The sequence below is a fragment of the Anopheles funestus genome, chromosome 2RL, assembly GCF_943734845.2.
Source record: "Anopheles funestus chromosome 2RL, idAnoFuneDA-416_04, whole genome shotgun sequence".
Classification (NCBI taxonomy): Eukaryota; Metazoa; Arthropoda; class Insecta; order Diptera; family Culicidae; genus Anopheles; species Anopheles funestus.
In genome coordinates, this window is record NC_064598.1 from 82,267,209 (window position 1) to 82,295,026 (window position 27,818).

General features: G+C 44.6%; 2 protein-coding genes across 4 annotated transcripts; both read left to right on the top strand.

Moving 5' to 3' along the window:
• The first annotated feature begins 1,560 nt into the window (after positions 1 to 1,560).
• Positions 1,561 to 18,633, top strand: LOC125775035 (protein Wnt-10a). Its single transcript, XM_049445459.1, has 5 exons — positions 1,561 to 3,797; positions 9,509 to 9,735; positions 16,764 to 17,149; positions 17,224 to 17,596; positions 17,670 to 18,633. The coding sequence occupies exons 1-5, from the start codon at positions 3,730 to 3,732 to the stop codon at positions 17,855 to 17,857; spliced, it is 1,242 nt and encodes a 413-aa protein (XP_049301416.1). The 5' UTR covers positions 1,561 to 3,729; the 3' UTR covers positions 17,858 to 18,633.
• Positions 18,634 to 20,383: 1,750 nt separating this feature from the next.
• Positions 20,384 to 27,804, top strand: LOC125775027 (neither inactivation nor afterpotential protein C). Of its 3 annotated transcripts, none has more exons than XM_049445439.1 (13): positions 20,384 to 20,657; positions 21,886 to 22,259; positions 22,328 to 22,631; positions 22,690 to 22,970; positions 23,042 to 23,317; positions 23,395 to 23,783; positions 23,859 to 24,407; positions 24,471 to 24,621; positions 24,690 to 25,698; positions 25,765 to 26,015; positions 26,295 to 26,680; positions 26,746 to 27,121; positions 27,189 to 27,804. In XM_049445439.1, exons 2-13 carry the CDS (start codon positions 21,966 to 21,968, stop codon positions 27,666 to 27,668), a joined length of 4,746 nt encoding a protein of 1,581 aa, XP_049301396.1. In that variant the 5' UTR covers positions 20,384 to 20,657; positions 21,886 to 21,965; the 3' UTR covers positions 27,669 to 27,804. The 3 variants fall into 3 exon arrangements, with proteins under 3 accessions (XP_049301396.1, XP_049301395.1, XP_049301394.1); XM_049445438.1 differs by having other exon boundaries at positions 20,604 to 20,859; positions 21,862 to 22,259; XM_049445437.1 differs by having other exon boundaries at positions 20,604 to 20,859.
• Positions 27,805 to 27,818: the final 14 nt, after the last annotated feature.

Genomic DNA, 27,818 nt, shown 5'->3' on the forward strand with positions numbered 1-27,818 from the left:
ACTAATTTTCATGCCATCGGGCGGCAATCGCACAACGAACAGATACTGACACACGTGAGCGGATGGATATGCTCGTGTGGTGGTCATTGAAGCACATCGGTTTCAACCCTTAAAAAAAACAAGAAGAGAATGCATAACGTTATCCTTCGAGAGTGTAGTGTTAATCGTTCGACAAAAAGGGAATTAAGGCGTATATTGTGCACACATTCAGTTATCAAGCAAAAAAAAATCCTAAACCTAATTGACCCTTCCTAGTTTGCAAATGTCGCGGGGTTACGGATGCATAATTCACCTTGTTTTGAGTGAGAATTCTTCTGCTTTAAGGGATAATCGTGAAGGGGTGTCACTTTGGTTTGAGAGAAAATGTTCAAATTATTTCTCATCTCGAGCTGTACTTTTCTTTGAGAAATATTAAAAATAAAACATTAATTATAGAAACTATATAAAAAAAAAATTTACTAGTACTGGTCGTTCCATAAAAAATATGAAACGATAATAAAAAGGATAAGGGGTGGCTGGGTATTATCTAGGAAGAAAAATTCTTTGGAAGATACATTTTCTTTTGATAACTCATATATCTTTGAAGATTAATTCGATATACCTAGTTTAATTTTCGTGAATTTTAACAACCATCCAAAATTTTATTTGTTAAACTATATTATATTTAACACAGAAACAATCAATAGAGTACCAAAGCAACTATTAATTGCGATTTAAAATAATTTAAAATAATTAAATAAATACTATGTATCATAGTAACGAACAAAACGTTAGTGTAAATGTAATTAAAATTGATGAATTAAATTTAAATATGTTGGATAAGATTTTCATAAATTAAGGTATCTTTGAGACTTACTCAACATATCAATGACAAGATTATTAACAAACAAAAGTAAAAGATTTAGATGTTTTTTTCATTGTATTGTTTTCATTAGAACATTTATTTCATCATACTTCTCCAATCCCACGATGGCCGCTCCCACTTCCTGCACAGCATCCGGTCCCGTAGGATCCGCATTCAAGCGGGCGCGGATTTATTCACCAAGCGTTCGGTTTCCGGCCACCGAGCATCCGGGCATCGTGTTTGTCGCAAAACAAACAGCAAAAAACCAAACCACAATCAAACCGCTCCAAACGCTCCGAGAAAGAGATAAAACAGGACCCTAGGCATCCTTATTGGTGCCGGGTGGAAAGATCGACCCGGCAAAAGCATACCCATGCGCAGTAGCATAGGGTGCGCATCGCTAACAACATTGTTGTCGCCCCGGGTCGCCACGGCGGCTAGCACACACACGTGTCTCTGTGTGTGTGTGCGTTCCCTTTCGCGGCCGCATTGTCCTAGCGGGATGTATAATATCATCTCAAACTGGTGAATGAGAGCACCGAAGCTGAGATTGACTGGCAGCACTGGCAAAAAAGGCGGTGTACCGGGGAGGTTAAAACCTCGCAGGGTGAGGAAAGGGAGAGAAACCATGTCAAAATCAATGCTTGAAAGACACATAAAAATCGGTCGTGTACTCGGTGAGATTTACGCGCTCATTCAGTTGTCGTCCTGCGATTCAACGGCGTAGAAGCCGCGCCTGTTTCGAACTCGTTTGCGTGGTTTCGTGCGGTTTCGTGTGCATTTTAAGTGTAAGCGGAACAGGGCTGGAACAAAACAAAAAAACTCTCTCCCCCAAGAACAAAAAAAAAACATCCCCCCGGAGAAGAAAAAAAAACACTTTGATTTTCAAGATTTTCAATTTACTACTTATTCGCCATGGCGTAGAACAAAAGAGGGGGAGGCGAATAGAAAGAAAAAAAAAATCCCAACACGGAGGAAAAAGACAATTTAACGCCCGCCCAGGCTTAGTCACCTAGGCAGTTGATTTTCTGAAATCTCATCAAACCGAACTCATCACGGTACATCTCGGCCGGGGGTGACAAGCCACCCCGGAAAAGAAGTTGGCGGAAAACGGGAAGCGAAGGTGAAGATAAAAAAAAACATCCAACTCCAAATTCCTTAACTATCCCCCCCCCCCCTCTTCCAACATACCATCCCCTCTTTTTTAACCCCCTTTGCTCCCTCCCCTTTCCTCCATTTTCCCACCCTAACGCATCGACAATCGAAACACACATCGGGGACCGATCCGACTGTGCGCGGATGAACACTCATGCGGACGCGTTTGGTGAGCTCCACTGAGCGTCAGTCCGTGGGCACTCTCAGCCCGGGCGTCGTACCAAGGCGTATTTTTTTTTGTGCCACTTGAAGCACCGAAAGCTCCCCACAGCTCGCCCGGGACAGATCGCACGAGAACTAGAGAGAACTAGTGTTTCGTTTCGCGCGCGCGGTTCCAACCGAGGTTCGACTGGCATCGAAACGCGATCTGGACGGTTGTTGGAATTTACGCGCGAACGTGTTTCAGTGGTGCGAGCTTTAGTATTATGGACGAAAGAAAATAGTGCATTGTGGTGCCGGTTAGTGTAAATTATAGTGCGCAAACTAGTGCAGTGATGAGCTATTTTTACAGTGCGAATAAAAAAAATCAAACAACTGCCGTTTCATGTGCAAAACGATTTCTAGTGTTTCTAATATAAAACAAGGTGGAAAATATTTGTTATGCTGTCTTTTGTTCGGTTAAGTAAATGTTTTTAAAACACATCTGCTGAATCTGTCGTCCAACTGCCGAGACACTCGCTTGCCGTGTGAAAGGAAAACGCCATTACGCCCATTTGTCTATCGCTCGGCATCGGCAGCAAACCTCAAAAGCAACGGACGATCAACAGCAAAAAACCCGTGCGGTAGCGGCAGCATCTGGAGAAATCTATGCGTCGAAAGGACCGAATTTCGATAATAAAGGAATCCTACCATCAAGCTGCACGCCAGTACGCGTGTGAGTGCGAGCAAGAGCCACACGCGTGAGTTCCCAATGGTTTGCAGCGAAACGAAACACAAGTGATACCGGGTTGTACCAGACGAAGCGTTCTGTTCGACCAATCGGAAGGACCACCAGGTACCCAGGCAACTATATCATCGCGCAACGGTGGTCAACTGCGACGGATTTTGTGCTTTCTTGTACGGTGTGCTGTTGTGCGGGAACGTTTCACTGGGTTTAGGGGACAGAGGTGTAACGCCAGGCTGTCCAAGGCAACTAGTCGCAAAACTGACAAAATATTCGACCCTTACAATCATACAAAAACTAGTGGCACTAGGATAGAAGATACATGCGCCAAAGCTCACCAAGTTGTCCAGTGTGTCCAGAGAATGCCGTTTCCATTGACTACGAGTGAAGAAAGCCATCGAATTCGGATTAAAACAGGTTAACGTGTGTGTGTATGTCTGGGGTGAGGGGTGAAAGAATTTGGGTTGACTATTTTTGTTGCGTGTGAATAAGACGAGAAGAAGTGAATGTAAATTTCCAGTGAAACATCCCCAGTTCGATCGTACGACGTCCGTGTCCGTATTCTGTGTGGAAGTGAATACGAGTGCCCTCTGCAGTAGCCGATGGTGGTGCATCCGCTTATCCTGGATCGGTTGGTACGTTCGTCAACAGTAAAGTGTCCGCTAGTGTCCTCGACGTTGAAATACGTGCCGCGGTTGAGATGCAATTGCAAAGTGACCGGTCGATCGACACTGGCACGCAATGGATTAAGCAAGCGAGCGCACTGACACTGAACTGCATACCGTGGTGCACCGTGCATCGGGTTGCATCCTTACGCAAACGTTACACCACGCACCGAGGTTAAGCAATGGGGCATTGGGAGGTTCGAGGTGTACGACGGCTTATACTGTGGTTGTGTCTAATTGCGCTAAAGAGGTAAGAATGATTTATTTTTAAAAAATATTTTTTTCCAAGTGTGTGCAAAAAAAGTGATTAAATCTTTGTTGGGAATGATGAATGGATAGATTTCACGAAATATAAGTATTGGTTTGAATTTATCGCTGTTTAATTCCTAAATTTCTAAAAAAAAGTGTTTGAAAAATAAAGAAACAGGAGAAATTTGCACTTTTATGAGCATCAATTAACTTTATGTTCATAAAAATCGTAAGTAAAAAACAAAAATTGTTGACAAATTTGTCAAAGTAAAAGAAAATAAGGTTTTACTGCGATCTCTCAAAATCGGCGTAAACATTTCCGTGAAGATTCTTAAAAACATAAAGTTCATTTTTGTCGTCTGGACTCCATCAGGCCGAACCTAAAAGATATAGTTAGTCTTAATTTTTCATTGAATTCTTTTCATTGCTGATAATTTATAGAGATCTCTTTAACGAATTTGTTTTTTTTTTGTAACCTAACAGTTAACTAGTGACCAGCAATTAACAAAATCAAATTAATCGAAATAAAATAAGAAAGAAGTGAAAATGCCTTAAAAAATAGTGTTCATGAATTAGCTTATGCAATGCCTACAGATTAGAAACAATAAATTTGCTTGAAAATTTTGTAAATTCAAAACGTCTCCTGAAATGCTAAATGAAGAAAATATGTAAACCGTCTCAATCACGTTCGAAATAAAACGATTTTGCTTCCCAATGAATTCGAAAGACTTAAATTAGAGCTAAGCGGATTTCAACCATAATATTGTATCTCTCAGATTATCTGGACCAGAATTATTGATAAAAGTCTAATAAGTATAAATGATAAATCTATAAACATGTCTCGAAATAGTTATCATCTACTATGTGGCCAGATTTGGAGGTTTAATGCGCTGGAACTTTTTTTTTACTGGAAGAGTTTTCATGACTTTATCATAAATATGTAAGCTTATCAGACAGTAGACAAGGCTGGCCATGACAAAAGTGGTTTAAATAGCAGCTGTTCTTAGGTCCAAATAAAAACATTGCATTCTAGTCTCTCTAGAAGAAAACTCTCTTAGCCTCTTAGACTCTCTTAGACTCTTAGCGTATGAAACTAATGCAGATCAAATACATCAACAAAGTTCTGCTAACCTCATTCGAAGGGTACGTGAGGTACATTTTTCTCAAATTCGTTCATCATAGAAACGTATTTTTCCCCTCAAAACGAAACATAAAGACACAATCAAAAAAGCACAGCAATAGACTACAGTTTCTGCCGAAAGTATGACGCTCAACTTCAACCAAATGCACATTAATCAAGATTTATCAACCACAGCTTGAACGTTTGCCAAAAACGGAGCGCTAAACAAACCGCTTCCAAATCCATCTCACTGCCGGTTGTTCGTGAGACGAAAAGGATTGCCTTCGTGTGCAGCACGCTGACGAACCACACCGCAATCGGGGCCCGTAAATCAACATTATATCAACTATAAAACATTTACGAAACTATTTCAAAAATAATAAACTATTCTCCCGAAGGGGCCAAACAGCATTTGCAACGAGTGTTTTGTGGGTTAGAGGGTCGATGGTTGGGTGAATAGACCAGTGTGCGAGGGCACACCGAGTCTGTCCGAGTCCGATAAAGATCCGATAAAGTGATGCCTGCAATGAATACAAATTTACGCATTACAAACGCGCGCGCGCGTTACTTGAAATATCTTTTTTGTGGGTCGGTAAGATGCAGCCCGATGCGAAACTTTTGCCACGTAGGAATGAATTTATCTTTGCAGCATGAAGTTTTGCTGGCCGGTTGCATTTTCGCACTGCATCCTCAAACTCGTCCAACGCCAAAAGGGTGCCCAGAACAAAAAAGAAAAGACACAAAGAAAACCTTGAATGATGTGTTCGGTTCCCAGAAGATCTATCCGGTGTGATAAGAGCAGAGTGAATCTCTTTCCGTAAGACAAGATAAAAAAAAATTCATATGAAAGCACACGAAACAAAACACTAAACAAACGCAGCGTAAACAAGCACTGGCAAACGCATTACGTCGTGATCCGGATGCTTCCTGTCCGGGAAGCTTATCTTCCGTTGTGTTTCCGCACTGTCAAAAAAAAAAAGGATTTATAAGCGCCGAAAGTTCCGCTCGTATCCATTCACATCCTATGCTGGCGATTTTCATTCCACGATCGTTACGTCTCATTGCATCAGCTGCATCATGCGGTGCTGAGATAAGCCGAATCGAATTCGTGTGGCCCGGGGTTAGAGATTTTGCATTCGTCTTTTGTGACATTCCCTTCCTTTTTTTTGCTAGACCATTGCCGATCAGGACGACTATCGGCTGATACGGATCTGCCAAAAAACCGGGACGTGGAAGAAAGGCAAAGGACGTGAAGAAACGGATCGGAGTGTGTATCGCAGATCGAGATCGGAGATAAACGATTGTCTGCAGTGACAACGAGAGCGAATGATGGCAACGACTGGCAATGAGTTGCTTGATTTTTTTTTGTGTTTGGCAGTGATCCGAAAGGATTAATGACATCAATCAGGGAGCTGGTAGGATCTATGGTTGGACATTTTGGGATGATATTCGATACAGGAGTTTATTTTGTTCACATCATTTCGATCAGTGCTTTGATCGTTTGCTTTGACCAGTGCGGACCAGTTTCCGATCTGGCCGAAAGTTTCAAAAGCTGGAAGTGAAACGCTAACAGCAACTTTTGCAGATCATTCATAGTTTTTTTGAAATATTGCTCTTTCATATCCGTATTCCACCCTCAACCAGTAAAGCGCCTTTCTTAGTTCCGGAGTACGCGTGACATCGAACTCTGTTGCAGTTCTGGCCCTGTTCAGGAATTCCAAACCTCCCCGAAAAGCATCGCATGAGAATGGGACTATTTGAGAAATCTGTTTCAAGCTTGTTCCCATGCGTTACAAAATTTGTTCGTTCGAATTTTCCCCCCGGTGGCGTGATTAGGAATGCAACGAGTTCGTGTGCATTGTTTGAATTAATTTCCCTTCGTAGTAATTTTATATTCTCACTCACTTTACCTTTCAGAGTTGTAATTTTTTTTTCTGCAGAAGTTAAACAAACTTTGTGGCAATTAAAATTGCACCTTTATCCTTTTGCCTTAAAATCTGGACGAGCCCTCTAGGACGATTCAAAAGTTAACGCTACCCCTTAACGGTCGATAATTTTCTTATCGTGTCGTCTTCGGCTGTGTGCAAACTTCTGTCCGGCTCCCCAAAATAGTTGGCATATTTTCAAAAGGGAGAAGAAAAACCCGCACCCGGCGTGGTAGCATTGCACTTCCCGCACCAGAAATACCAAAAAAACCCAGCCTGCGAGAAGAGCGTAAATTAGTATAAGGTTTCATCACCTTCCCTGCGTAGTATGTTGCACTGGCTTGGGTGCTCTCTCCGATCCCAGAGGTAGCATAAATTCCTTAATGGAGTGATTATTTTCCACCGCTTGCAAGCATTTAATCGCCAAACGGTCTGGCCAACTGGAGGGAAAGCAATTCATACCGCATACGCTGAAGTCGTTGGCTTCTGAGTGTGTTTCGCCCCGAGCCCGGATGAAACGAGCCCGTGGAATGCGCTTTGCGTTCGAGTGCGAGATGACTAATTGGTTTGCATTGGCAAGCGAAGCTGCAGTGGAATGTACTGCGCTACGATTGAGAAGGAAATCTACTTACCTGTACTAGTATTTATGAACTTTTCCCCTATCAAATGGAGCCCATTTTGCTACGCTGTGGTGAGTCTTGCGCGAGAATTGCCGGAGATAATTTCTGGAATAACTCTAACCAGGCAGCACCACAAGAAGAGCTGATGCGCTGACCGCATGCTTTACGTGTTCTACGAAGTTCTTCGATTAAATAAATAAAATCTCTCATTCAACTATACCAGCACGGGAATTGGGAAGATCTTGCCCAGTATCCTGCACGTTCTGAAATCTTACCCCTAGTGATCGTACTCTCCATCTTCATCTCCACAAGAATGTCAAACATTTGGTTTTATTGGCTTCACTTTGCTTGGCTTCTGCACACCGGGGCCGATTAGGGCCATCTTCCCAACAGCCCAACAAGCTTTTCCTGGCTGCTTTAGCTTGATTGTTTGTGCAAGATCTTCCAGGGGATGCACACGGGCAGGGAATGAAATATCTTCAGCAAAAGTTCTCACGGCCCCAAACCATCCGATGAAATTACCGCGTGCGATTGGGTCAACAAAACGGGAGTCGCACCGTGTCGTTCCCGCTGGTCGGCGGAAGCTGTCCGTGAGCCATCGCTAAGATGGATGTCGACATCGATTTAAAGGGCTCATATTTACCTAACCCTCACCCTTCGGGTCGGTATGCACAAACGAAGAGGGGGGGGGGGGGTTGTTTGCTGGGGATGAAGTTTTGCCGCCGAGACGGCGTCTTCTTTGGAGCTTTTTGCAACAAAACACATAACAAACAAACAAAAAAACACACAAAACATCCGACCCACCCAGGAATCTAGTGCAAAACAAGCATGCGGTAGCAATTATGATGAATGCCGTCTGTTGAATGTTCGATGAGAGAAGGCGTCCTGAATGTTCCCAGGATCACGAATTGCAGGGTTGCTCTAAACGCGCATCCAGGACAACTCGTCCCCAAACGTTCGACTGTAAAAAAAAGGATGTATGTGTTTGTTTATTTTTTGCACACTCCAAACGATGGGAATCGGACAGAGAAGTTAACAACAACAAAAAACGATGCTTCACCATTCCCAATCGCTGATGGATGAGATGAATGTTTAACTGGTAGACATTAATAACCGATATGAATTTTTGTGCTCATTTTATTGAATTTCTCATGGTTGTTGTGCTACGCTTTGTGCCATCTTAACCACCGCAAACCCCTAATGTCTGGCAGCACATTCCATTGGGTAGCAAATATTTCAAAGCAATATACTGTTTTATCTTTGCCTTTTTTCCCTCTCGTCCTTTCGATGAAACGTATGCGATGCAAGAAATGTGTCGACAACAAGAACCCAACACAAAAAAAGGATAAATTGGGATTACAAAAGCGAAACCCATGCGATGGACATGATTAACTCATAACTCACCGTTGACACCAATTAGGCTCGGATTAATGCGCACTGCAGCACGACTGCATCGCCTGTCGCTAATTGATAAAATTAATTCTACCTTCCGTAGCTCTGTGCCAGCCCTGGAAGAATTCCAGCACAAGTCTATGGACGCACATCTTTACCCCTTCTAAAAAAAACCGAAAACATGCACATGCGGTTGCACTTCATTATTAATGTGCAATCTCTTCGCAGCACCCGGTTGCGTCGGGTGTTAAATGCCGAGCATTTTGCGTCCAATAATAAAGAAAATTAAAAAAAAAAACCCCGGCCACAACCCTGGGGTCAAACTGATCGTGTTGCCCAGTTTGGAGACGACTCCTTTCGTTCGCAAAGTGGAGCATAAAATTACTAAAGCAAAAAAGCAAACAAACAACCGACGAACATAATGTGACTTCTTGCACGCCGTCCGCACAGGATGCATAATTTATCTGCCACATATTAATTGGCCTACCATTAAGTTAACGAGCCGAAATTAGCAAAACCATTTCCGTTGGGCAGAGATTTTCTTCCGATATCGTGCATGTGTGTTGTAAATATTAGCCATAATCGTGTGCGTATTTGTTCACGTCCACTTTCTACTGATGTTTTTTGTTTTTTTTTTCTTTTGCATTTTCCACAGAGTTCAAAGTTTGCCGGACGTCCGGGCGACGTGCCGTACTGTGCCGGGATTGACACGGGACCAGCTGGAACTTTGCTATCGGGCTAGCGACGTAACGGCGTCCGCCATCGAAGGACTGGAGCTTGGTGTGCGCGAGTGTCAGTACCAGTTCCAATGGCATCGGTGGAACTGTTCGTCGCTCAGCACCAAAAGCCGCAATCCCCACACATCGAACATGCTGAAACGAGGTAAGCATCAGGACCGCCTGGTATGATCTACTTCAAACGAACGATCATCACTTTTGGAAGCCACACGAACTGTACCCATCACGATGCAACGAACGCACACGTCGCCCTGTCGAATGTACCAGTACCAACCAGTAAAAAAAAACCGGACGACCCCTTTAAGCGTAACCAATGGGCTTATGGTTCATAATTTTCTCTAATGCTACCTTCGTTGTCTTTTTGTTTCGTGCATATATGTATGTAAGGGTCGGAAAAACGCGTCCAACTGTCTCACCGGAGGCAATTTTCCTAGTATGTCATCCTTCGGATGATGACGACAAAAGAAGCAAACGGTCACCCGGTAGGGATATAAAAATTGGAAACATTTATGGTAAATTAAAGCTGCTCGAATTTGAAGATGGGGTAAAGGTGTCGCTTTATGCACCTAAGTACTACCAGCCAAATGGAATGGACATACGCTCGAGTCCCTTCCGAGAGCACATTCCGATGACCAGGGGTAACTCATTAGCATAGTCTTTCTCTTCTGCTGACACAACAATAATGGGCGAACATCGGTAATTCGTTCAACTTCCTTCTGATGAGGGTCCACCCAGTCTGTGGGTTTTCTCTGGCGTGTTCTTGGGTGTTCCCGGAGGCAGAAAATGTGAAACACACAGAGGATGACACTAAACCGCACAAAGGTGTCAAACGAAGGTGATGTCGACAATTTCCGAATACACACCGAAAAAGCACAATAGAACGAAGGTTTCGGGTATTTTTTCCAGGAGGGTATCCTCCTGGTATTTTTTTTCTCTCTCTGTCCACTGTTGTCACCTTTGGGACAGTATCATTTAAATCTATATCTTCATCGAATCTTCATCCGGTAGTTTCATCATTAGTTATTAGCTGCCAGCTTACCACATATTCTCCATTTGTGGAAATTCCTTGGAACGTTGCATAACTCGCCGTTTCAATGGACATCGTGATGAATGGCATTCTTTCAGCAGAGCGTCCAAAGAATCACTATCACTTTCTGCATGACGTTTCCCGGTTGTCCTAGCGTCTGGACACGCTTACTGTTACGCGTACTCGTAAACAGTTTTGCTGATTGACTGTTGCTCTTTTAGCTCGGACAACTACCACTGCCTCGTTCCAATCTCGCCCCAAAAAGACCATTCAATTGTCAAACCGTGTGTGTGTGTGTTTGGTGGCAGCGCGTGGTTTCCTTCAAATCGACCGGTGGTCCCGCATGCTGTCCATGCATCTCATTCAATCGTCAAACCAACTCGGAAAGCAATCAATCCTTCAACCCACCGGACAAAGAGCGGCCAGTTGACAAGCTGCGTGCTCCGTGTACTACTACTCCCGCGTACAAACGGCTACGGGCCGTTCCGGATAAAGATGGATGGATGGGCGAACAGAAACATCAAAATCGAAGTATAAATTGATGTAAATTTTGTTCCCAACCTCCTGCCACAATTCCGCTGTTGCGTCGCGTCCGCGTATGTAAATGACACATCATCATGTCGCAAGTAGCTGAGGATACCGAGCCCGTTCACCCGATTTGAGAAAAGGCAAATTTAAACACGCGAAGAACATAATTTGTCATGACATATACATATGTCAAAGTGTAGCCACCGAGCGATCAGCTACAGAATATAGCAACAGGGACGCTTTCGGTTTTGCCAGTCCTTCGGTCATCATCCACTCGTCAACTCGGTGCGCCCGGGTTAGGTTGTTTATGTTGTCGCGATTTCAGCCGATTTTCCCGCCCGTCAACGGTTGACATTTCAAGTTCCCGGGCGTACCGAGGCCGATTTAATGCAGCAATGCAGTTGGCAGCTACTTTTACTCCTTCTTTGCATCGCAATCGATCAATGGATCGATCAGTCGGTTTGTTGGGGTTTCGCAGTTGAGGATGCGGTCATTCGTCAAATTGATCGTTTTAACGATCATGTGTTTGTTGCAATAAACCTCGAACCGGGCAAGGGAGGAACCGTACGAAAGGTTACCCAGCAGCTCAGGAAGTGGATTTGCGGAGATGCCATCCTTTCCTGCTTGCTGGGACGCACGGTTCTGGGTGGGTTTTTTTGTGTGTGCGAAGATTTGCTCTCCGCAGAAACAATGGTACAGCGGTGAAGAGAATTGTTAACGCGCGCAAAGGAAGGGTACGTTCGTGGAAAGGTACTTATGCGCGTGTGGTTTTTTAGGGAGAACGCAGACAGATGGTGGTGAATACATTTGAATGCACTTACCGAATACACTTCCTTTGATGTGGATAACGCAACGGGGTGACGGTAATATTTATAACCGCACGTCGTCGCACTCTAGTGGCTAATACAGCCATCCGTCTACGTCAGCAGGATTCGCCTTTGCCACGTTCGTGCGGAAAACTGTGGATCAATAAGGGAATGGATGTAATTTTCGATGCACAAGGATTATCATATTATGAGACAAAATTGAGACAAACATTTCGACAAAAATACCTCACACTGTGAATGGCGCATACGAGATAAAGAGTGAGGAAATCATCGACAACTCCTTGCTTTGCATTATCTGGCACACGTGTCCCGAGGCATAGTGGTACTAATTTTTGCTTACTATTTGTTTTTCCTCCCTTCGCGGGTCCTTTCCATTGCGTCTCATATTTGCAGCTTATTCGTTGGAATGTAGTTCACCTACCCAAAAAAACCCTGAAGCTGTACAGCTGAATGAACGTAACTACTAACGTAGGAAAATGTAAGAAAAAAAACCCAGGTGCCACTGAACCGACCAGCTAAATCAATTTAATTGAAACGCTTCCGGTGGTCTTTCGCAACATAAACCGAACTAAACGAAACAGCAAAGCGAGAAAGAGAGAGAGAGAGAAAGAGAGAGAGGAAAACATTAATGCGCTTTAAGCGGAATCATTAAATTCAATAATAATTTTCTTGATTGACTTCCAATCGAGCGTGCGCTGATTTCTTCGCGCATTTTGTCTTGGGGGTCCGTTCTGATTACCGTTAGAGCCGGACCGTTTTCAAACCACTCACACCCACGACTAATGATGGGCTCGCGTGTGGCATGCACTGGTACAGACGTTGGCGATATATTCGATTCGCCAAATCGATTCGATCGTACACACCGCTGCTCCATATCAACCGTGCCATATTCGCGCATGATATGATCGATTATTTTTACATTTGCACCCCGAGGCTGTACAGAGTGTCCGGGTGTAGGGGAGCAGAGCGCATAGTGGGAGAAAGTAATCTGCGCGAATGAGCTGACGGTCAATATAGATCGTGCCGGTGCGTTTGTATGGTATTGATGGAGCCGTTCACACATTTTGCTAGTTCTGGGTTTTGGTAGCCGCTAGCGAGAAATCAATTCAATCGGTACTGAAGGTTGGCAAGAAACGGTCCGCCAGCATATAATAATCTGGGCTGACAGAAACGACGCGAAAAGACGAGATGTTTGCACAAGCCAAATGACGCAATTTTGATGTAACGATATGATAGGCCTCGCCACGGCGACATGAACAGGGTGCCGTGCAAGTGGACATGAATTATTGAAAGTAAATACGTTATTAGATCTGTATTATTAGCGATAATGAATAGGTTGTGCTGATGTATGGCTTCCGCGTGCGAGATGGAATTAATCCAATTTTTGAAAACATGTTTGCGAAATCTCAACCTTTTTAGAACAAATAAATTTAACTAGGTTTGGTTCCAATTAACGTACAAATGATTTGAATTAAAACTTTTAAATAAAGTTCCACTGCTGTCACTTCTTGATGCTTCTGCCGTAAGTACTTGCCCGAACAATGTGAAGAATGTCCGTTCGATGTGAACCCAAAAACCATGAAAAGCATCCGATCAGCAGCACATCATCAGCTCCGGAACCTTATCATCGGGAAGCATTTTCATTGCTCATTGTCAACACTCGTACGATGGTAAATTGCGATGCTGCTGTCAGTGTCGTAGCCATCGTATTGGCTTTATCCTCTTCCTGTCCTGCCATTCATCCGCAGTGCGCGGAAGGAATCTTGCGCTACATGCAGTCGGGCCTTGAAGGACGACTTTCGATTTAGAAGATTGAACGTGAGGCACATATATCTACCCGCCGTTGAGATGTACACGTGAAGAGGGAAGTATGAAAGAGATCCCGCAGGAACCGTACAAAAGTTATCCAGTGATTGTGTCTCCGTGCTGCTGCCAATCGCAAAGCTGGCCCGTTAACAAAGCAAATAAATTCACCCAACTACACGATCAGATCAAATCAAATCAGATATTTTCCACAATATGTGAGGTTTCAGGCTCGTCTGTGGCCAGGTTTTGCTCGCTGGTGAAGAATTCACCGTAGCGGAGGGATTCAGTTTGAGGTGATACGAACGTAAGTGCTCCGGCCTCAGATCGACTTGCCTTCTTCGCTTTCGCATCGGGAGTGCTTTATTTATGCGCACCGGGACCGTATTCAAAACCACAGACTAGTACACACACACACTACGGACAAAATGACGTTTATTTACAATGAAGCAACGTAATGTGAAGATCCGTTGTGCTGGGTCTAAGACTTACTACTGGTGGTTCGCCGATCATTTACATCGTATCGCATTGTTCCGTGATATCTCCGTCGTTGGACGGCAAATCGGAGCAACTTTATCATACAATTGTGCCTAGTTGGTGGTGGATCCGATTGCGTTTTTTTTTGTCGTCCCTATGCTGCGGACGAAGTCTCCCTAGACGATTGACACTTTGCCGCACTAACGACAGCCTCTCACAGAAGGCGATGGTGTTATTAATTTGATTGACCGAATCCTAGCCACACATCACGCCAACTAACTTCCTATTTGGAAGCGTCTGCCGATTCGCTCTATCATTTGCTTGGCCCGGTTCGGATCCGCCAACCTGTGCGGCATTAAAAGACAAAATCACGGATCCGTGTCGGTACCAATTCACCGCACTCCGAACCGTACACGAGCGTGCCGATACGGGGCGTTCTGGAAGTCACCGGGAATAACATCACATAACGAATGCACCACGGTTGCAGCACGGCAGCGGATGCAGACCGTTGCAAATATCCCTCCTATCAACTTCAGCACGGTTGGCAGGTTGTAATAAATAATTCAAAAATCACACACAGCCAACATCGTCCGCGTCCTTGCGATCGCAGCATCCGCACCGTGCCCGCTTGGACGGTTGGAGGCACTTTTCAATTTAATTTCCATACAAATGAAATAAAATTTATTGGCTGATTGTTTTCGGATTTCAAACCCAACCACAGGCGGGCTACCTGGTGAGGCGTGAGGGTGGAAAACGAAAACGGTCGATGGCGCGGGAGACCGATTGCAAGCGTCATGCGACATCTTGTCTGTCTGTCGTACCGGTCCGGAGCTGCCAATTCTTCGTGCCAGAGAATGTTTTTGCTTCGATACGTGCGGACGCACGATGAATTTGGACGTAACTGGATGGGGTGCTTTGGTGGGAAGTGTGACCGGAGGATAGGTGGAAGATGGTGCAGAAGGATGAATTTAAACGTCCATCCAGTTCGGTGTTTCTGTGCATCAATGCGCGGAAACAGATCCCACGGGAAGGATCATCCCACAAGCGTTGGGTTAAGGCAGAATCGGTTGCAAAACGCTACGATGGAACGGGAACTAGTGTTGAAAATGAATGGACGAAGATGGAGAGCTAAATCAAACATTGAATGTGCAGCAAAGCTTTTGGTTAACGAGCGCTTTGAATTTGTGTGAGTCATAACAGAAGGAATCAAACTTAAAATCGATAGAAACACATAAACACAATGTATGATCATTGTTTTTTTTATAAAGACACGCTTTTTAATATTATTTGTTTGCATAGCAGACAAGATAAAAAAAACAGAAATAGATCTTATTGCCTTTGGTGATGATATTAATAAAATAAAATCTGTCTTCTATTTTAAGGTAAATTTACATTTACAAATTCTGGATTATTTTTTTACAAATAGTAATAATAATCAAATATTTATTGTCAGTAGTCACTGGAGATAAAATATACTTTGCAATTAAAAAAATTCTCCTTCTTCTTATATCTGGAGCCTTCTCTTGAGACTATTATGAACAGAATAAACTTCTGCTCGACAAGAGTCACAGCTATTAACTTAATAAATGGTTTACGAAAAGGAGACAATTGCTAATATTCTAACCTAACTGGTAGGCATCTAGCGCATTATCCACAGTAATTTTGAATTCCATCTACAAACTCTTTCATGGAAATAATATACACACTCTGGCATAGTCGCTGAAAGTTTGGAGACAACCTGCCATAAATTCCATGGCATTTCTGCCATGAATTTCCAGTTGCGAGGTTACCGCAGGATGTGAAGATTGCATTTGAGTACTTCGCATTCAGTATTTAGTGCTTTTAGCGACAATAATATATAATTTGGAAGATAAATTGCACTTAGCCGAACTTTATCCTCCTCCTCCTTCTTGGCTTAACAACCTCTAAGGTCACGTCGGATACTTCTTCACAAGACTTATTTTTACAACTTAGCCGGATGTTCAGACCTTGCTACAGGGGAACGATCCAGTTGGGATTTGATATCGGGTCCTGTCGGGTGGAACCTGCCTCCACCTCTCGACCGAAAATTATATCCAACTTTAGGCTTAATATTCTCTCTCAGACGAACTGAATTTCTGTTAGTTCTTGAAGTTTTAAGATTTATGTTGGACATCTAGGGGCGGCCCGGTGGTGCATGTGATAAACGGCGCCAGTCCACACGGCCGGACCGGGTTCAAATCCCATCCGGACCGTCCCCCCGTAGCAAGGACTGACTATCCGGCTACGTGGTAAAAATAAGTCTAGTAAGCCAGAAATGGCCGGCGTGACCTGTAAGGTCGTTAAAGCCAAGAAGAGAGAGAGAGTTGGACATCTACTAGGATGATTTTAATTTCCTCTTTAAACTGGCTTCATAGTATTTATAATTCAAAACATAAAGTTTTTAAAATCGTGACTCTGCAATGTAGGTTAGATTGATCTAGATTACTTTAACTTTTCCTTCATTTTAAAATTTCAATCAACCATCTACAGGCTATAGAGAGAGTGCATTTGCGTACGCGATCGCAGCAGCCGGCGTCACGCACAGTATTGCACGGGCTTGTGCCCAGGGCCGACTCATCTCGTGCGGTTGTGATCCGTCCGTCAACCGGAAGGGCATGTCGAAGTCGCTGCGCGAAAGCTTGGAAAAGGAGAAGCTACGCTTCCTGGACGCTATCGCGGAAAGCAATAGCGTGTTCGAGGAGGGCGACAGTTTACGCAAGCTGAAAGCGAAACAGGCCAGCCGATGGAAATGGGGCGGCTGTTCGCACAATATGGCGTTCGGGGTCGAGTTTTCCGAGCTGTTTCTCGACTCACGCGAAAAGGGCGCCGACATACAGTCACAGATTAATCTGCACAATAACCGTGCCGGACGGAGGGTAAGTTGAGGGAATTGAAGGTGAAGATGCGAGTTTTGTACATTATCGAGGTGTATTTCTGCTACGTTTTTCAGGCCGTCTCAAACAACATGCAGGTACGGTGCAAATGTCACGGAATGTCCGGTAGCTGTCAGTTGAAGACGTGCTGGAAGTCGGCACCAGATTTTCGGGTGGTTGGACGTGTCCTGAAGCAACAGTATCGTCGTGCGATCCTTGTCGATCAATCGAACCTGGGCAATGGACCACCGATGATCGTCTACCGCAAGCCAAAGAAACGCAAGCACGTGTCTAATTTGCGTCCACCAAGAAGACAACCACGCGAGCAGCAGTTGGTACCGCTCGGCAATCGGCTCAGTGGTCCGACGAATCGGAAGCTAGAGAATGCGCTCTTCTACTACCAAAGATCACCGAACTTTTGCGAGCGCGATCAGATCTCCGACATACCAGGTAAGAGGGGCTGCTTTAGTGTTGTTTTAGTCTCTCGATAGCTTTCAATTTTCACGGTTTTGTCAATTGGAAGGTACCATCGGACGACGCTGTAATCGGACGAGCAGTGGCAGCGAGGGTTGCGCATCGATGTGCTGCGGCCGGGGTTACAATCTGATCCGCGAAAAGCGGATCGATCGGTGCAACTGCAAGTTTCACTGGTGCTGCTTCGTGGAATGTGACGATTGTGAAATCGAGGAGTGGATCAGCGTGTGTAACTGAGGTTTCGCTTTATGCTATGCACGTTCGCACCGGGTCGATTGTTTCGTTCGAGACGCAAGGAAGGCAACGGAAGAAGCGATTGTCAGGTGGCAAACTAATTAAAACCCCCATCCCAGCTTCTGGATCCCGGTAGCGTGCGGTTAAAAGCGTGAACAAGTGAAGCAACTATAAGCAGTATTACGGAATGGTGACGTTCCCCCACATCCAACCAGCTAATCCAGTTGGCCGGAATGCTTCTGTACAATGTTGTACAATATTTGTTTTATTTTTTTTTTTAATTTTATTGTGTGTGTATTAAGTCACAGTCGTTAGGCAGGCTAGTTGGTTAGGCTCCCTTCACCTTTCCGATCGAATCCCAAAAGCCCAATGCTCTCGCTTAACATGGGACAGTGATTTCATTCTAGCCCATAAGGACAGTGTTATTTATTCGAATGTGTTTTTTTGCGTTTAAATTAATTCTAACCCAGCAAGAGCTATTACACCTGTAGTGTCATAATGTGCCGCACGCGAGACAGTTGTTTTAGTTTTATATATCGATAGCATTACGTTGTGCATGGACAAAATGGTGCGTGCGAGCTTTTCCTCGTCCGATTGCTGGGTGCCATCGAAAGGAGTGCTCGAACGAAAAAAACCCCAAGAAGAATGTACGATGACAAACTGATGGTGGGAAAAGTGTTGAATAAAGCACGTAAACGTAGAGAACCAGCTTTAGCGAGGCGCAAATAAATGTAGCGAATTGATTCGTGATAATAAATTATGTCAGTCAATAAAAGTAATACGTTTTGGGTTTTTTTATTTTATGAAGAATTTACACAGTTATTGCTTATTAGCTGAACGTGTCATGTGATGGGAAGAATCGTGGTGAGAGCTTTTTTTCATAGACACTATCAATAGAAAGATAATCATTTTGAGTCGTAAAAAGTCGCAAATGAAAGATAAATGCATCTTGAAAGCTTTCCCTTTTTCTTCTAGCTAAACAAAATCCGACAACAATGCAACATTACGCCACGAGAAAAAAACAATCCCATTGAAATGTGCTTTATGTGCTTACAATTTCAATACCCAATATGTCAAGGTTTCACCCCAATGGGAAGCGTATTTTGTGCATCGAACCGCATCTTCATAAGACACTTCGCTTTCCGTAATGTTCCCATTGATGCTAGTCGGAAGATGCATTCATAGCGAAACTGTATCAATCTTTTTAAATGTGCCTAGCACAAAATGGACGTTTGTAAAGCGATTGGCAAGGAAAGAAAGAAAAGGAGAGAAGAAAAACATTCAATATGAGATAATTACATCGTCGGCTCATCATCATCATCAGCACCGTTCGTGCTGCTTATCCCAGCACTGCCAGCGTTCCTTACGCTGAGTAGGCAGCTTTATGTCCCATTGATAAATCTCTTAATACTCGAAACGCACATGTACCGGTTGCGCTAAAAATCCGAACCGATGCAACCGGTGGCAGGAAATGCAAGCTCATGCAACCGCTCCACACTGCAACCGCTCTGTAACGATCGTGCGGAAAGTCTTGGGATCGCCTCGACGAGCGTTCTGCCTTTTAATCATCATTTTGTTTCCTGTCGGAGGTGGATGATAGCTTCCTTTTGTTTATTTTCAGCACACCTTCACACAGCCCCAGATGCCGGGCACTTTGATCTTGCCGACGTGCCAAGGCGCACACGTAAGGGACAGCGTAAGGACACGAGTGAAAGCACCTTCGGTCCGTTTCGGGATCGATTGATTTTGTTCGGTCCGTAGTCGCGCGGGCGCAGGGATTGTTTTTTGGGGGCTAATCTGATCATCGAATTATGCGCCTGAGTGCTTCTTAAGCTGAGCTATTAAGAGGGCCGAATGTTGTTCTTTCTTTCGCTCGTCAAAAGTTAACAGATTGCCGCAGCGAGATAGCCATGCGGCTCAGTTCATCTTTTTTGTTTTCTCTAAGAATTTTCTATTATGATCTAGCAGTGATTGGTAGACAAAAAAGACTAGTACCTACGAAATCAGATTAAAAGACGGAATGATGCGTAGAAGCAGGCAAAAACAAAAGTGAAAACTAACTAACAAGCTTACGTTTGGTTCGTCTGGCTTCGTGAATACAGTGAAAGGGAAATTGTTTGCATTTTTTTACCTGTATTCTAAACATCGTTAATAGGCATCTTATGATAAGGGCGACAAGTAACCGATTCCAATATTGGGGGCTCGTATTTAGAGAGAATTAAATCATATCAATCTCGTCGTTTGGATTTTCGCACACTACATATATACAGCGAGCGAAATTTGACGCCCTGGGTCTAGTATTGACTTTCACGTGACATCCTAAAACGCATCAAAGTGTTGCATTAACACCAACCGGTTGGTGTTGCTGCAAACAGCTAGACGAATCACGCGGAAAACCTCGAAGCTAGCTGCATATCAATTAGAGCACCAGTACCGTACCATTTCGGTTGGGCAATTCAACTAGTTGCGACTTTCTGCCCACGCCTCACCTCCCGGGAGTTGAAAAACGCGTCCACAGTGACGACCCTCACCAAACCGGGTACGCGTTGGCACTCTTACTATGTCCCAGACGGAAGGAGTTTCGAATTTTGGTAGCTTACTGCCATACATTCATCGCTTCACCATCGCTGGTGCATGGCGTAACCGTGAATTAGAACATTGGGCCGAAGGAAGCTAACAATTGAATTAGTGATGTGTAGTGACTTTTTGAGGCTTCCCCTGGGGACGTAAGAGTCGATTGCCGGGTCGCTTTCCCGTTGAGCAACGGTAGTGTGCAACGGTCAGTAGGTGTCTAGAATTCGCGGTAAGCAGTCGAACCCACTGGAACAATCCGTTCTTTGCAAGGTGACGGTGTCGAGTTTAGTTGCCAAGGAATAAACCCTTTTTTGAACTAGCTGCAGAATTTGCCAAAACTAAAGAAAGTGTGTAGCAAGTTGGTAGTTAAAATTAACAAAGTGAACAAACAAAGGTGTGCAGAGTGTACAGAAATCTTCGTTTTCTTTTGGGTAATTGTTTAGCGAAAGTTTGTTTTATATAATTAAGTAGTTAAAATGAAAATTCCAAGAGAAGATCTCATCGGAAAAATTAAGAATTCGCTTAACAAATAAGCTATTCGGTGATCTTTAAGGTGAACCACATTAAATGAATTAAGTGTAACGTTGGCGCCGGAAGTGTTTCAAGTGCTCCATCGATCACCTAACAGGATTAGTGCGCAATACGACCTCGAAACGAAAACCAAAGAATTTCAAGCAAAGGTTTCCCCATCTGGTGTCTTCGAGTGTTGGTTTTGCGTAACCGTGATAGTGTTGTTGCAGGTGAAGTTATTTCCGGGACCGGACGCGTTTATTTAATTTTGTGCAAGCAACTCGGACTACATACATACAATTGCATCAAGTGATCTAATTTGAAGCAAACAGGGTGACAGTAACCACTTTCACATTTTTAAACACTTCAGCGAAAGGAGCACTGTCGTCTAATCGATAATTTCAATAAAATGAATCACCCCGAGGGACTCAATTATTTATCATCATGATGCGAATAAACGGTGGTTGAGTCATTTCTTGTCGGAGTTATTTTTGTCGAAGGATGTGTTTTTTTCTACTTTGAAACCTTGACACATTCCTTCGCTTAACTATTACGACCTCATTCACCAACTGTGATCGTTAACGTCGATCGGAATTTTAAAACCACAAACGTGTTGGTAGTCGTCGGTGCTGGTATGGATCGGAGTGATGGGGACGGGTTCCGGGCGAATAACTCATTCAACGGTCGCAACCAATGAAAATGAGCAAAATTCCTTCCCTTCAATCAATCGTGATTGAAGATCTTAGCGGGTTTGTCATTCGAATTTATCACCACGGATGACCAGAAGGCCATGATGATCTTCGGGGGGAAATAAAAATGAGCGTACAACTGGGATGAAAAGAAGCTTCACAATTTTAAAGCACAATAATTGACTTGAAAGTGTATTATAATTTATTTTATTTGAATATTTCAATTTCTTCAAGTAAAATTCCCTCCTTTTTCATCAGTTCCTTTACAACTCATGGACAGCTAGATCGTTTCGTAGGTGAAGAAAAGTGCTGCAAGTGTACGTCGTAGCTCTGTTGCGATGGCTAACTTAAAAATTGAAACGCTTCCCGATCCGGGTAATCGGTATAAGCTCGGCGAACTCATCGGAAGTGGTGTTTGTGCCAAGGTGTATCTGGCTACTGATACGCAGGCCGGCAACAAAAATGTGGCGATCAAGGTGCAAAAGTTCGAAGGTGACATGAAAACGGCCATCCAGGAGGAATTTCGCATTTTGCGCGATCACTCCAAACATGCTAACTTCATCGACTTTTACGGCGTTTATCGGAAGAAGTGTCCTGCGGGGGAGTGTGACGAGATTTGGTTCGTATTGGAGGTAAGTGTCACGAGGATTTCAAATGGCCGTATTCTACTTTTATTTCGGGTTGTTGATGTACATTGCAGTACTGTGACTATGGTCCAGCTGTGGATGTCGTTCGGAAGCTGTTCGTTAGCAACCGTCGCGCTACTGAGATGCAGCTGGCGTACATTTTGCGTGAAGTTTCGCGTGCATTGGTTTATCTGCACGAGCACCATATCGTACATCGAGATGTCCGTGGAAGCAACATTCTGCTGTCGAAGGACGGTGAGATAAAGTTGTGCGATTATGGCTTGGCACGCGACACGAAGTCTACGCTCGGCAAGCGAGGCACTTGCATCGGTTCTCCTTGCTGGATGGCGCCGGAAGTTGTCACCAGCTCCAAGAGTGGTAAGTATTTGTCCAGTGCCGAAGACTTCTCTGAATCATGAGTGATCACCCGTTGCAGACAACGATGTGTACGATAATCGATCGGACGTGTGGGCATTGGGTATAACGGCGATTGAGCTGGGTGATGGAAAGCCACCCTTTTCGGACATGCACGCAACACGTGCGATGTTCCAAATCGTACGCAATCCTCCACCAACACTCTATCGCCAGTCTAATTGGTCCCAGGAGTATAACGACTTCATAGCTGAATGTCTCGAGAAGAATCCCGATCACCGACCGTTCATTATGGAAATTATTGAACATCCCTTTTTGACGCAAGTGCCCGAAAATGACTACCACGTAGGTGTCTATATTGAGTTGGAGGGTTTTCTTTTCGTCCCTGCTTAACAAACCTTTGCATGCACTTTTAGCTGAGTCAAGAAATGAAAATGCTAGCCGAATCGGTACAAAACATACAGCTACCGAAGAAGGAAGAAGTAGCAGTCGTACGTGGTTTGCTGAAATCGGTAGAAAATCGACCAGAAAAACTGCACGTCGAAGACCTTGCTGCACTGGAGCATCTGTCCGAGGAGACAATACTGGAAGAGGTGTCACAGCGTTACAAAAACGGTAACACGTACACGTTTGTGGGCGATGTGTTGATATCACTTAATCCTAACGAAACCATCCCGGAGTATGTACGTGGGGTAAGTGTCAGGCAATGATGCATAGACACGTTGACTTTACAGTAAAAGAAAATTTTCTGTTATCTCCTTTCATACAGTTCCACTCGAAGTACATGTTTAAATCACGCTCCGATAATGCTCCACACATCTTTGCGATTGCCGACAGTGCGTACCAGGACATGTTGCACCACGAGGAACCGCAGCATATCATACTGGCCGGTGAGAGTTATTCGGGAAAAACGACTAACTTGAAGCTCCTGATGAAGCACCTTGGTGTGCTTGGTGAGGGAAACCCAGGTGTATACGAACGCCTCGTAAACGGATACAAGGCACTGAGCAGCCTAACCAATGCTGGAACTCCATTGAATCCGAATTCTACTCGCAGTATCGTACAGGTGCAACTTACATATGGATCAACTGGAAAACTATCTGGTGCCATTTTTTGGGTGTATCTCCTAGAGAAGCTTCGCATTTCCTCTACCAACATGTACGTCTGTGGAATGTATTAATTTGTTAAGGTCTTTGATTATATAAACTAATTTAATCTATATTCACTTCAAAGGAATCAGTCAAATTTTCACATCTTCTACTACTTCTACGACACGATGGATGCTGAGGAACGATTGTTGGACTTTTCGTTGGAAGGTGGCCGTAACTATCGCTATCTCCGCATATCCGACGCCATGAGCTCGGATAAGCTGAAATACTGCCGTGATGATATCGCCGGCAACGTGAAAGCTTTCAAAGAGTTTGAGGAGCAGCTACTAGCGTTGGAATTGTCGCAGGACATCCTGGAAACGATCTACCGAACGTTAGCCGCTATTTTGTTGCTCGGTGAGGTACGCTTCAAGGAAACGCAAGGTGAAACCGAGCTCGAAAGCTTCGAAGTGATCACCAAGATAGCGGCACTGCTGCAGCTGGACGAGAAAAAGTTCCAGTGGGCACTGCTCAACTACTGCGTGATTGTGCGCGGATCAGCCGAACGTCGGCGTCATACGGCCGATGAGGCACGGGATGCGCGGGATGTTTTAGCAGCTACCATCTACTCCCGGCTGGTGGACTGGATAACGAACACCATCAATCAGAAGCTTTCGTTTGGCCGAGCCATTTAGTGAGTAATGTTGTTCAATTTCTTCGACGTACACAGTCGTCTCTAAATGATTCGTACTTGCAGTGGAGATAAACATTCTGTCACCATTACGGACCATTTTGGATTTGAGTGCTTCCATCGGAACCACATCGATCAGTTGGTTGTTAATTCCCTTAACGAACAGATGCAGTATTTATACAATCAGCGTATCTTTGTGTTTGAAATGATTGAAATGGTAACTCCTTGTAGAGATCGCAAGTGGAAACATCGTTTCATATTGATCTCAATTTATCTCTTCTCCAGGAAGAGGAACAAGTTCCGGTAACTGCACTTCACTACTACGATAACAAACTGGCCGTTGATCACATTCTAACCAAACCGAAAGGCGTGTTTAGCTTCATCGATGACGCTAGCCGAGGACGTCACGGGCAGAACTACATAATCGATTCGATCCATACGAACAAAAGTCCCTTCATAAAGCGTACCAGCGGGCACGAGTTTACGGTGGCACACTACACTGGCCGTATAACGTACGATGCCCGCGGCATGCCGGATAAGAACCGTGACTTTATACCGCCGGAAATGGTGGAAACGTTACGCGCTTCCGGTGAGCCGATCATCAAGATCATGTTCTCGAATCAGTTGTCACGCACCGGCAATCTGACGATGGCAGCGGAGGAAGCACTCGGCGTCCAGTCGGACAAACCGAACAAGAAGAAACGCTGGGGTGCAGCACTGGTAGCGGAAAAGAACAAGGCGAAAAAGATGAACACCCTCTCCAAGGGCATGTATTCGCAGGTTCACAAAATGCGCACCATTGCCGGGGTCTTCCGGGCGACTAGCCTTGAGCTGTTTAAAACACTTTCGATCGGTCCGAACAGCGGTGGCACACATTTCGTACGCTGTATACGAGCAGACCTTGAGTACAAACCGAAGGGTTTTGCACCGGAAATGATTCGTCAGCAGATGCGTGCCATGGCCGTGCTTGATACGGCACGGGCCAGGCAGAAGGGCTTTTCGCACCGGATCCCGTTCCAAGAGTTCCTGCGACGATATCAGTTCCTAGCATTTGATTTCGACGAGAACGTGGAAATGACACGTGATAACTGCCGTCTGTTGCTGATTCGCCTGAAGCTCGAGGGTTGGGTCATTGGGAAGACGAAAGTGTTCCTAAAGTACTACAACGTGGAGTACTTGCAGCGTCTGTATGAGACGCAGGTTAAAAAGATTGTCAAAATTCAATCGATGATGCGTGCGTTCCTTGCGAAGCGTACCGTTGCGACCAAACTGAAGCAGATCCATCGTGAATCAGGTAGGAAGTAATGAGAAAATTCTCCAACTTATCACACCTTGCATTAACGTATGGTTCATTTTTAAGTTCGCAAACGGCAACCGGACAGCAAGGACAATCAGGATGAGGCGGCTCTTAAAATTCAGTCCGCATATAGGGGCCATATGGCCCGGAAGAAGTATCGTCCGTTGATAAACGATCGAACGGGCAAACTGGATGCGGAAACGGCCGAATTTATGAAACCATTTGCCTATCGCTGGAGAAAGAAGTCCATGTACCAGGTGTTGCTGCAGTACCGTGCTGCGCGCTATCAGGATCTTGTAAACATGTCCCAGCAGGTATGTAGAGAATGGATTTTATGAAACAAAAAAAAATTCTTAAAAAAGAATTTCTACATGAAAAATTTAATTTCATAATGGATAAAAATTTACAAACGGAAAATATGAGGAAAAACGTTAAAATAATAGTAAAATAATTACAAAAACAAATAAAGTCCCATCACTCAAGCCAACTGTGCAAGCGTTACTTGTGCCGTGTAATGCCAATTGCATACTTTCAGGAGCAAAATATATCAAACCATCGGGTATGTAACGGACTTTTCCAACAATTCCCCACAGGTTCACATCTACAACCAACGGCTTGTGGCTGGATTCGCTACCAACAGCAATTGCATCATGCTGGACAAGATCGATCCGAACCAGCGTAATCCGGCATTGCTCGGTACCCAGCGACCAGCGGTGTGGAAATTACGGTTCCGTTTTGACGATATTCCCTTCTTCGATACGACGTACATGTGCGATCCATCGGCTGCATCCTACATCTACACCGGTAACGATTCCGACACCGAGGACTGGGATGCACCGTTACGGCGTAGGAAAAACCTTTCCTCCGAAATTACCCATTCCGCTCGGAAAGGTATACGGACGGACGGGTACGGTGATGTCGGTGAGCATTCGCTCGCCAACGAGCCATTCCATCGGGATCCGAGCTTACCGATCAAACGGTGAGGATCGTTGTCGCAACGAATTCGTTACGGTATGAATAAATGGTTTTGGCTACTTTTTCCAGCCTCTCTCCACATCGTGTAGTGGAACCGTACAACGTCGTCAATCGACCTCGTTCACCGATTCAATCTTCGGTGCAGATGTCCTCAGTATATTCGCCCATACCGTACGCTCGCCAGAGTGTGGATGATATTCGTAACAAATTCAGTGGCGCTAGCTTCGATGAAACGGGCTCCGTCACTAGTAAGACGGCAGTTTACAAGAAACGGCAGGCACCGCGAGTTCCGATTCCCGAACCGGAAGTACCGATCGCTGCCGAGTTCCCATCGAAAGGCATCAAGAAACGGCAAGCACCGCAACCCCAGATTCGATCGATCACACCAACGAAAATCAATCCGATCAAAGAAATGGAGCTGATTGGCAAGAAAAACACCGATGAGGTAAGAATTGTGTCAAGATTTGAGCTTTCTTTCTTAACGGTTTTGTGTCGTGTGTTTTACATTCCAGAATGACAACTCGGACGACGAACCACCGTTCAACTTCCAGGGTATGTTGCGAAAGACCAATTACAACCGTGCCTCAATGAAGCGCAATTCGGAAGGGCTTTCCATGACCACGACCAGCATCGACTTTGAGGATGCCAACAATAATAACAACGGTAACAGCTACTACCCCACTGCCAATGTGGATGCTAGGGGAAGAGATACGTCCTCCGCCAACGTGGTCTACCAGAGCAAACCGACATCGGAACGTCCGAAATCCTGCCAGGGTACGGAGAATGGCAACCATAGCAACAGCACTTCACCCAACCAGCGCAAGCTATCGCTCTCCCAGGACACGTTCATGGCGAACGACCAAAAGGCGGGACCATCGAGAAGTCGTTCCACTACACCGCAGGATGAAAACCACAACAGCCTGACGGGTGGCTTCATCAGTGAAGAGATCGTACCGGGCATCATCGTGGAGGGTTACGTGGAAGAGTTCTAGGTCCTCTTTGCTCGTGGAAACATATAGCTAGTGTGCAACAATCGTATGGCACACCGTTACTCGTAATTGTTCTCGTTAATGTGTTGGTTTTGCACCTTCCCCCACCTATACGTCCAATAAAGTCTATCCAAGGAAATAGTTAGCGTTTAG

Coding starts and splice junctions, on each gene's coding strand:
- LOC125775027 (XM_049445439.1), top strand. CDS start 21,966: ATGGCTAACTTAAAAATTGAAACGCTTCCCGATCCGGGTAATCGGTAT. Junction 22,260..22,327: donor AGATTTGGTTCGTATTGGAG/GTAAGTGTCACG, acceptor TGTACATTGCAG/TACTGTGACTATGGTCCAGC. Junction 24,408..24,470: donor TCGTTTGGCCGAGCCATTTA/GTGAGTAATGTT, acceptor TCGTACTTGCAG/TGGAGATAAACATTCTGTCA.
- LOC125775035 (XM_049445459.1), top strand. CDS start 3,730: ATGGGGCATTGGGAGGTTCGAGGTGTACGACGGCTTATACTGTGGTTG. Junction 3,798..9,508: donor TGTCTAATTGCGCTAAAGAG/GTAAGAATGATT, acceptor CATTTTCCACAG/AGTTCAAAGTTTGCCGGACG. Junction 9,736..16,763: donor ATCGAACATGCTGAAACGAG/GTAAGCATCAGG, acceptor AACCATCTACAG/GCTATAGAGAGAGTGCATTT.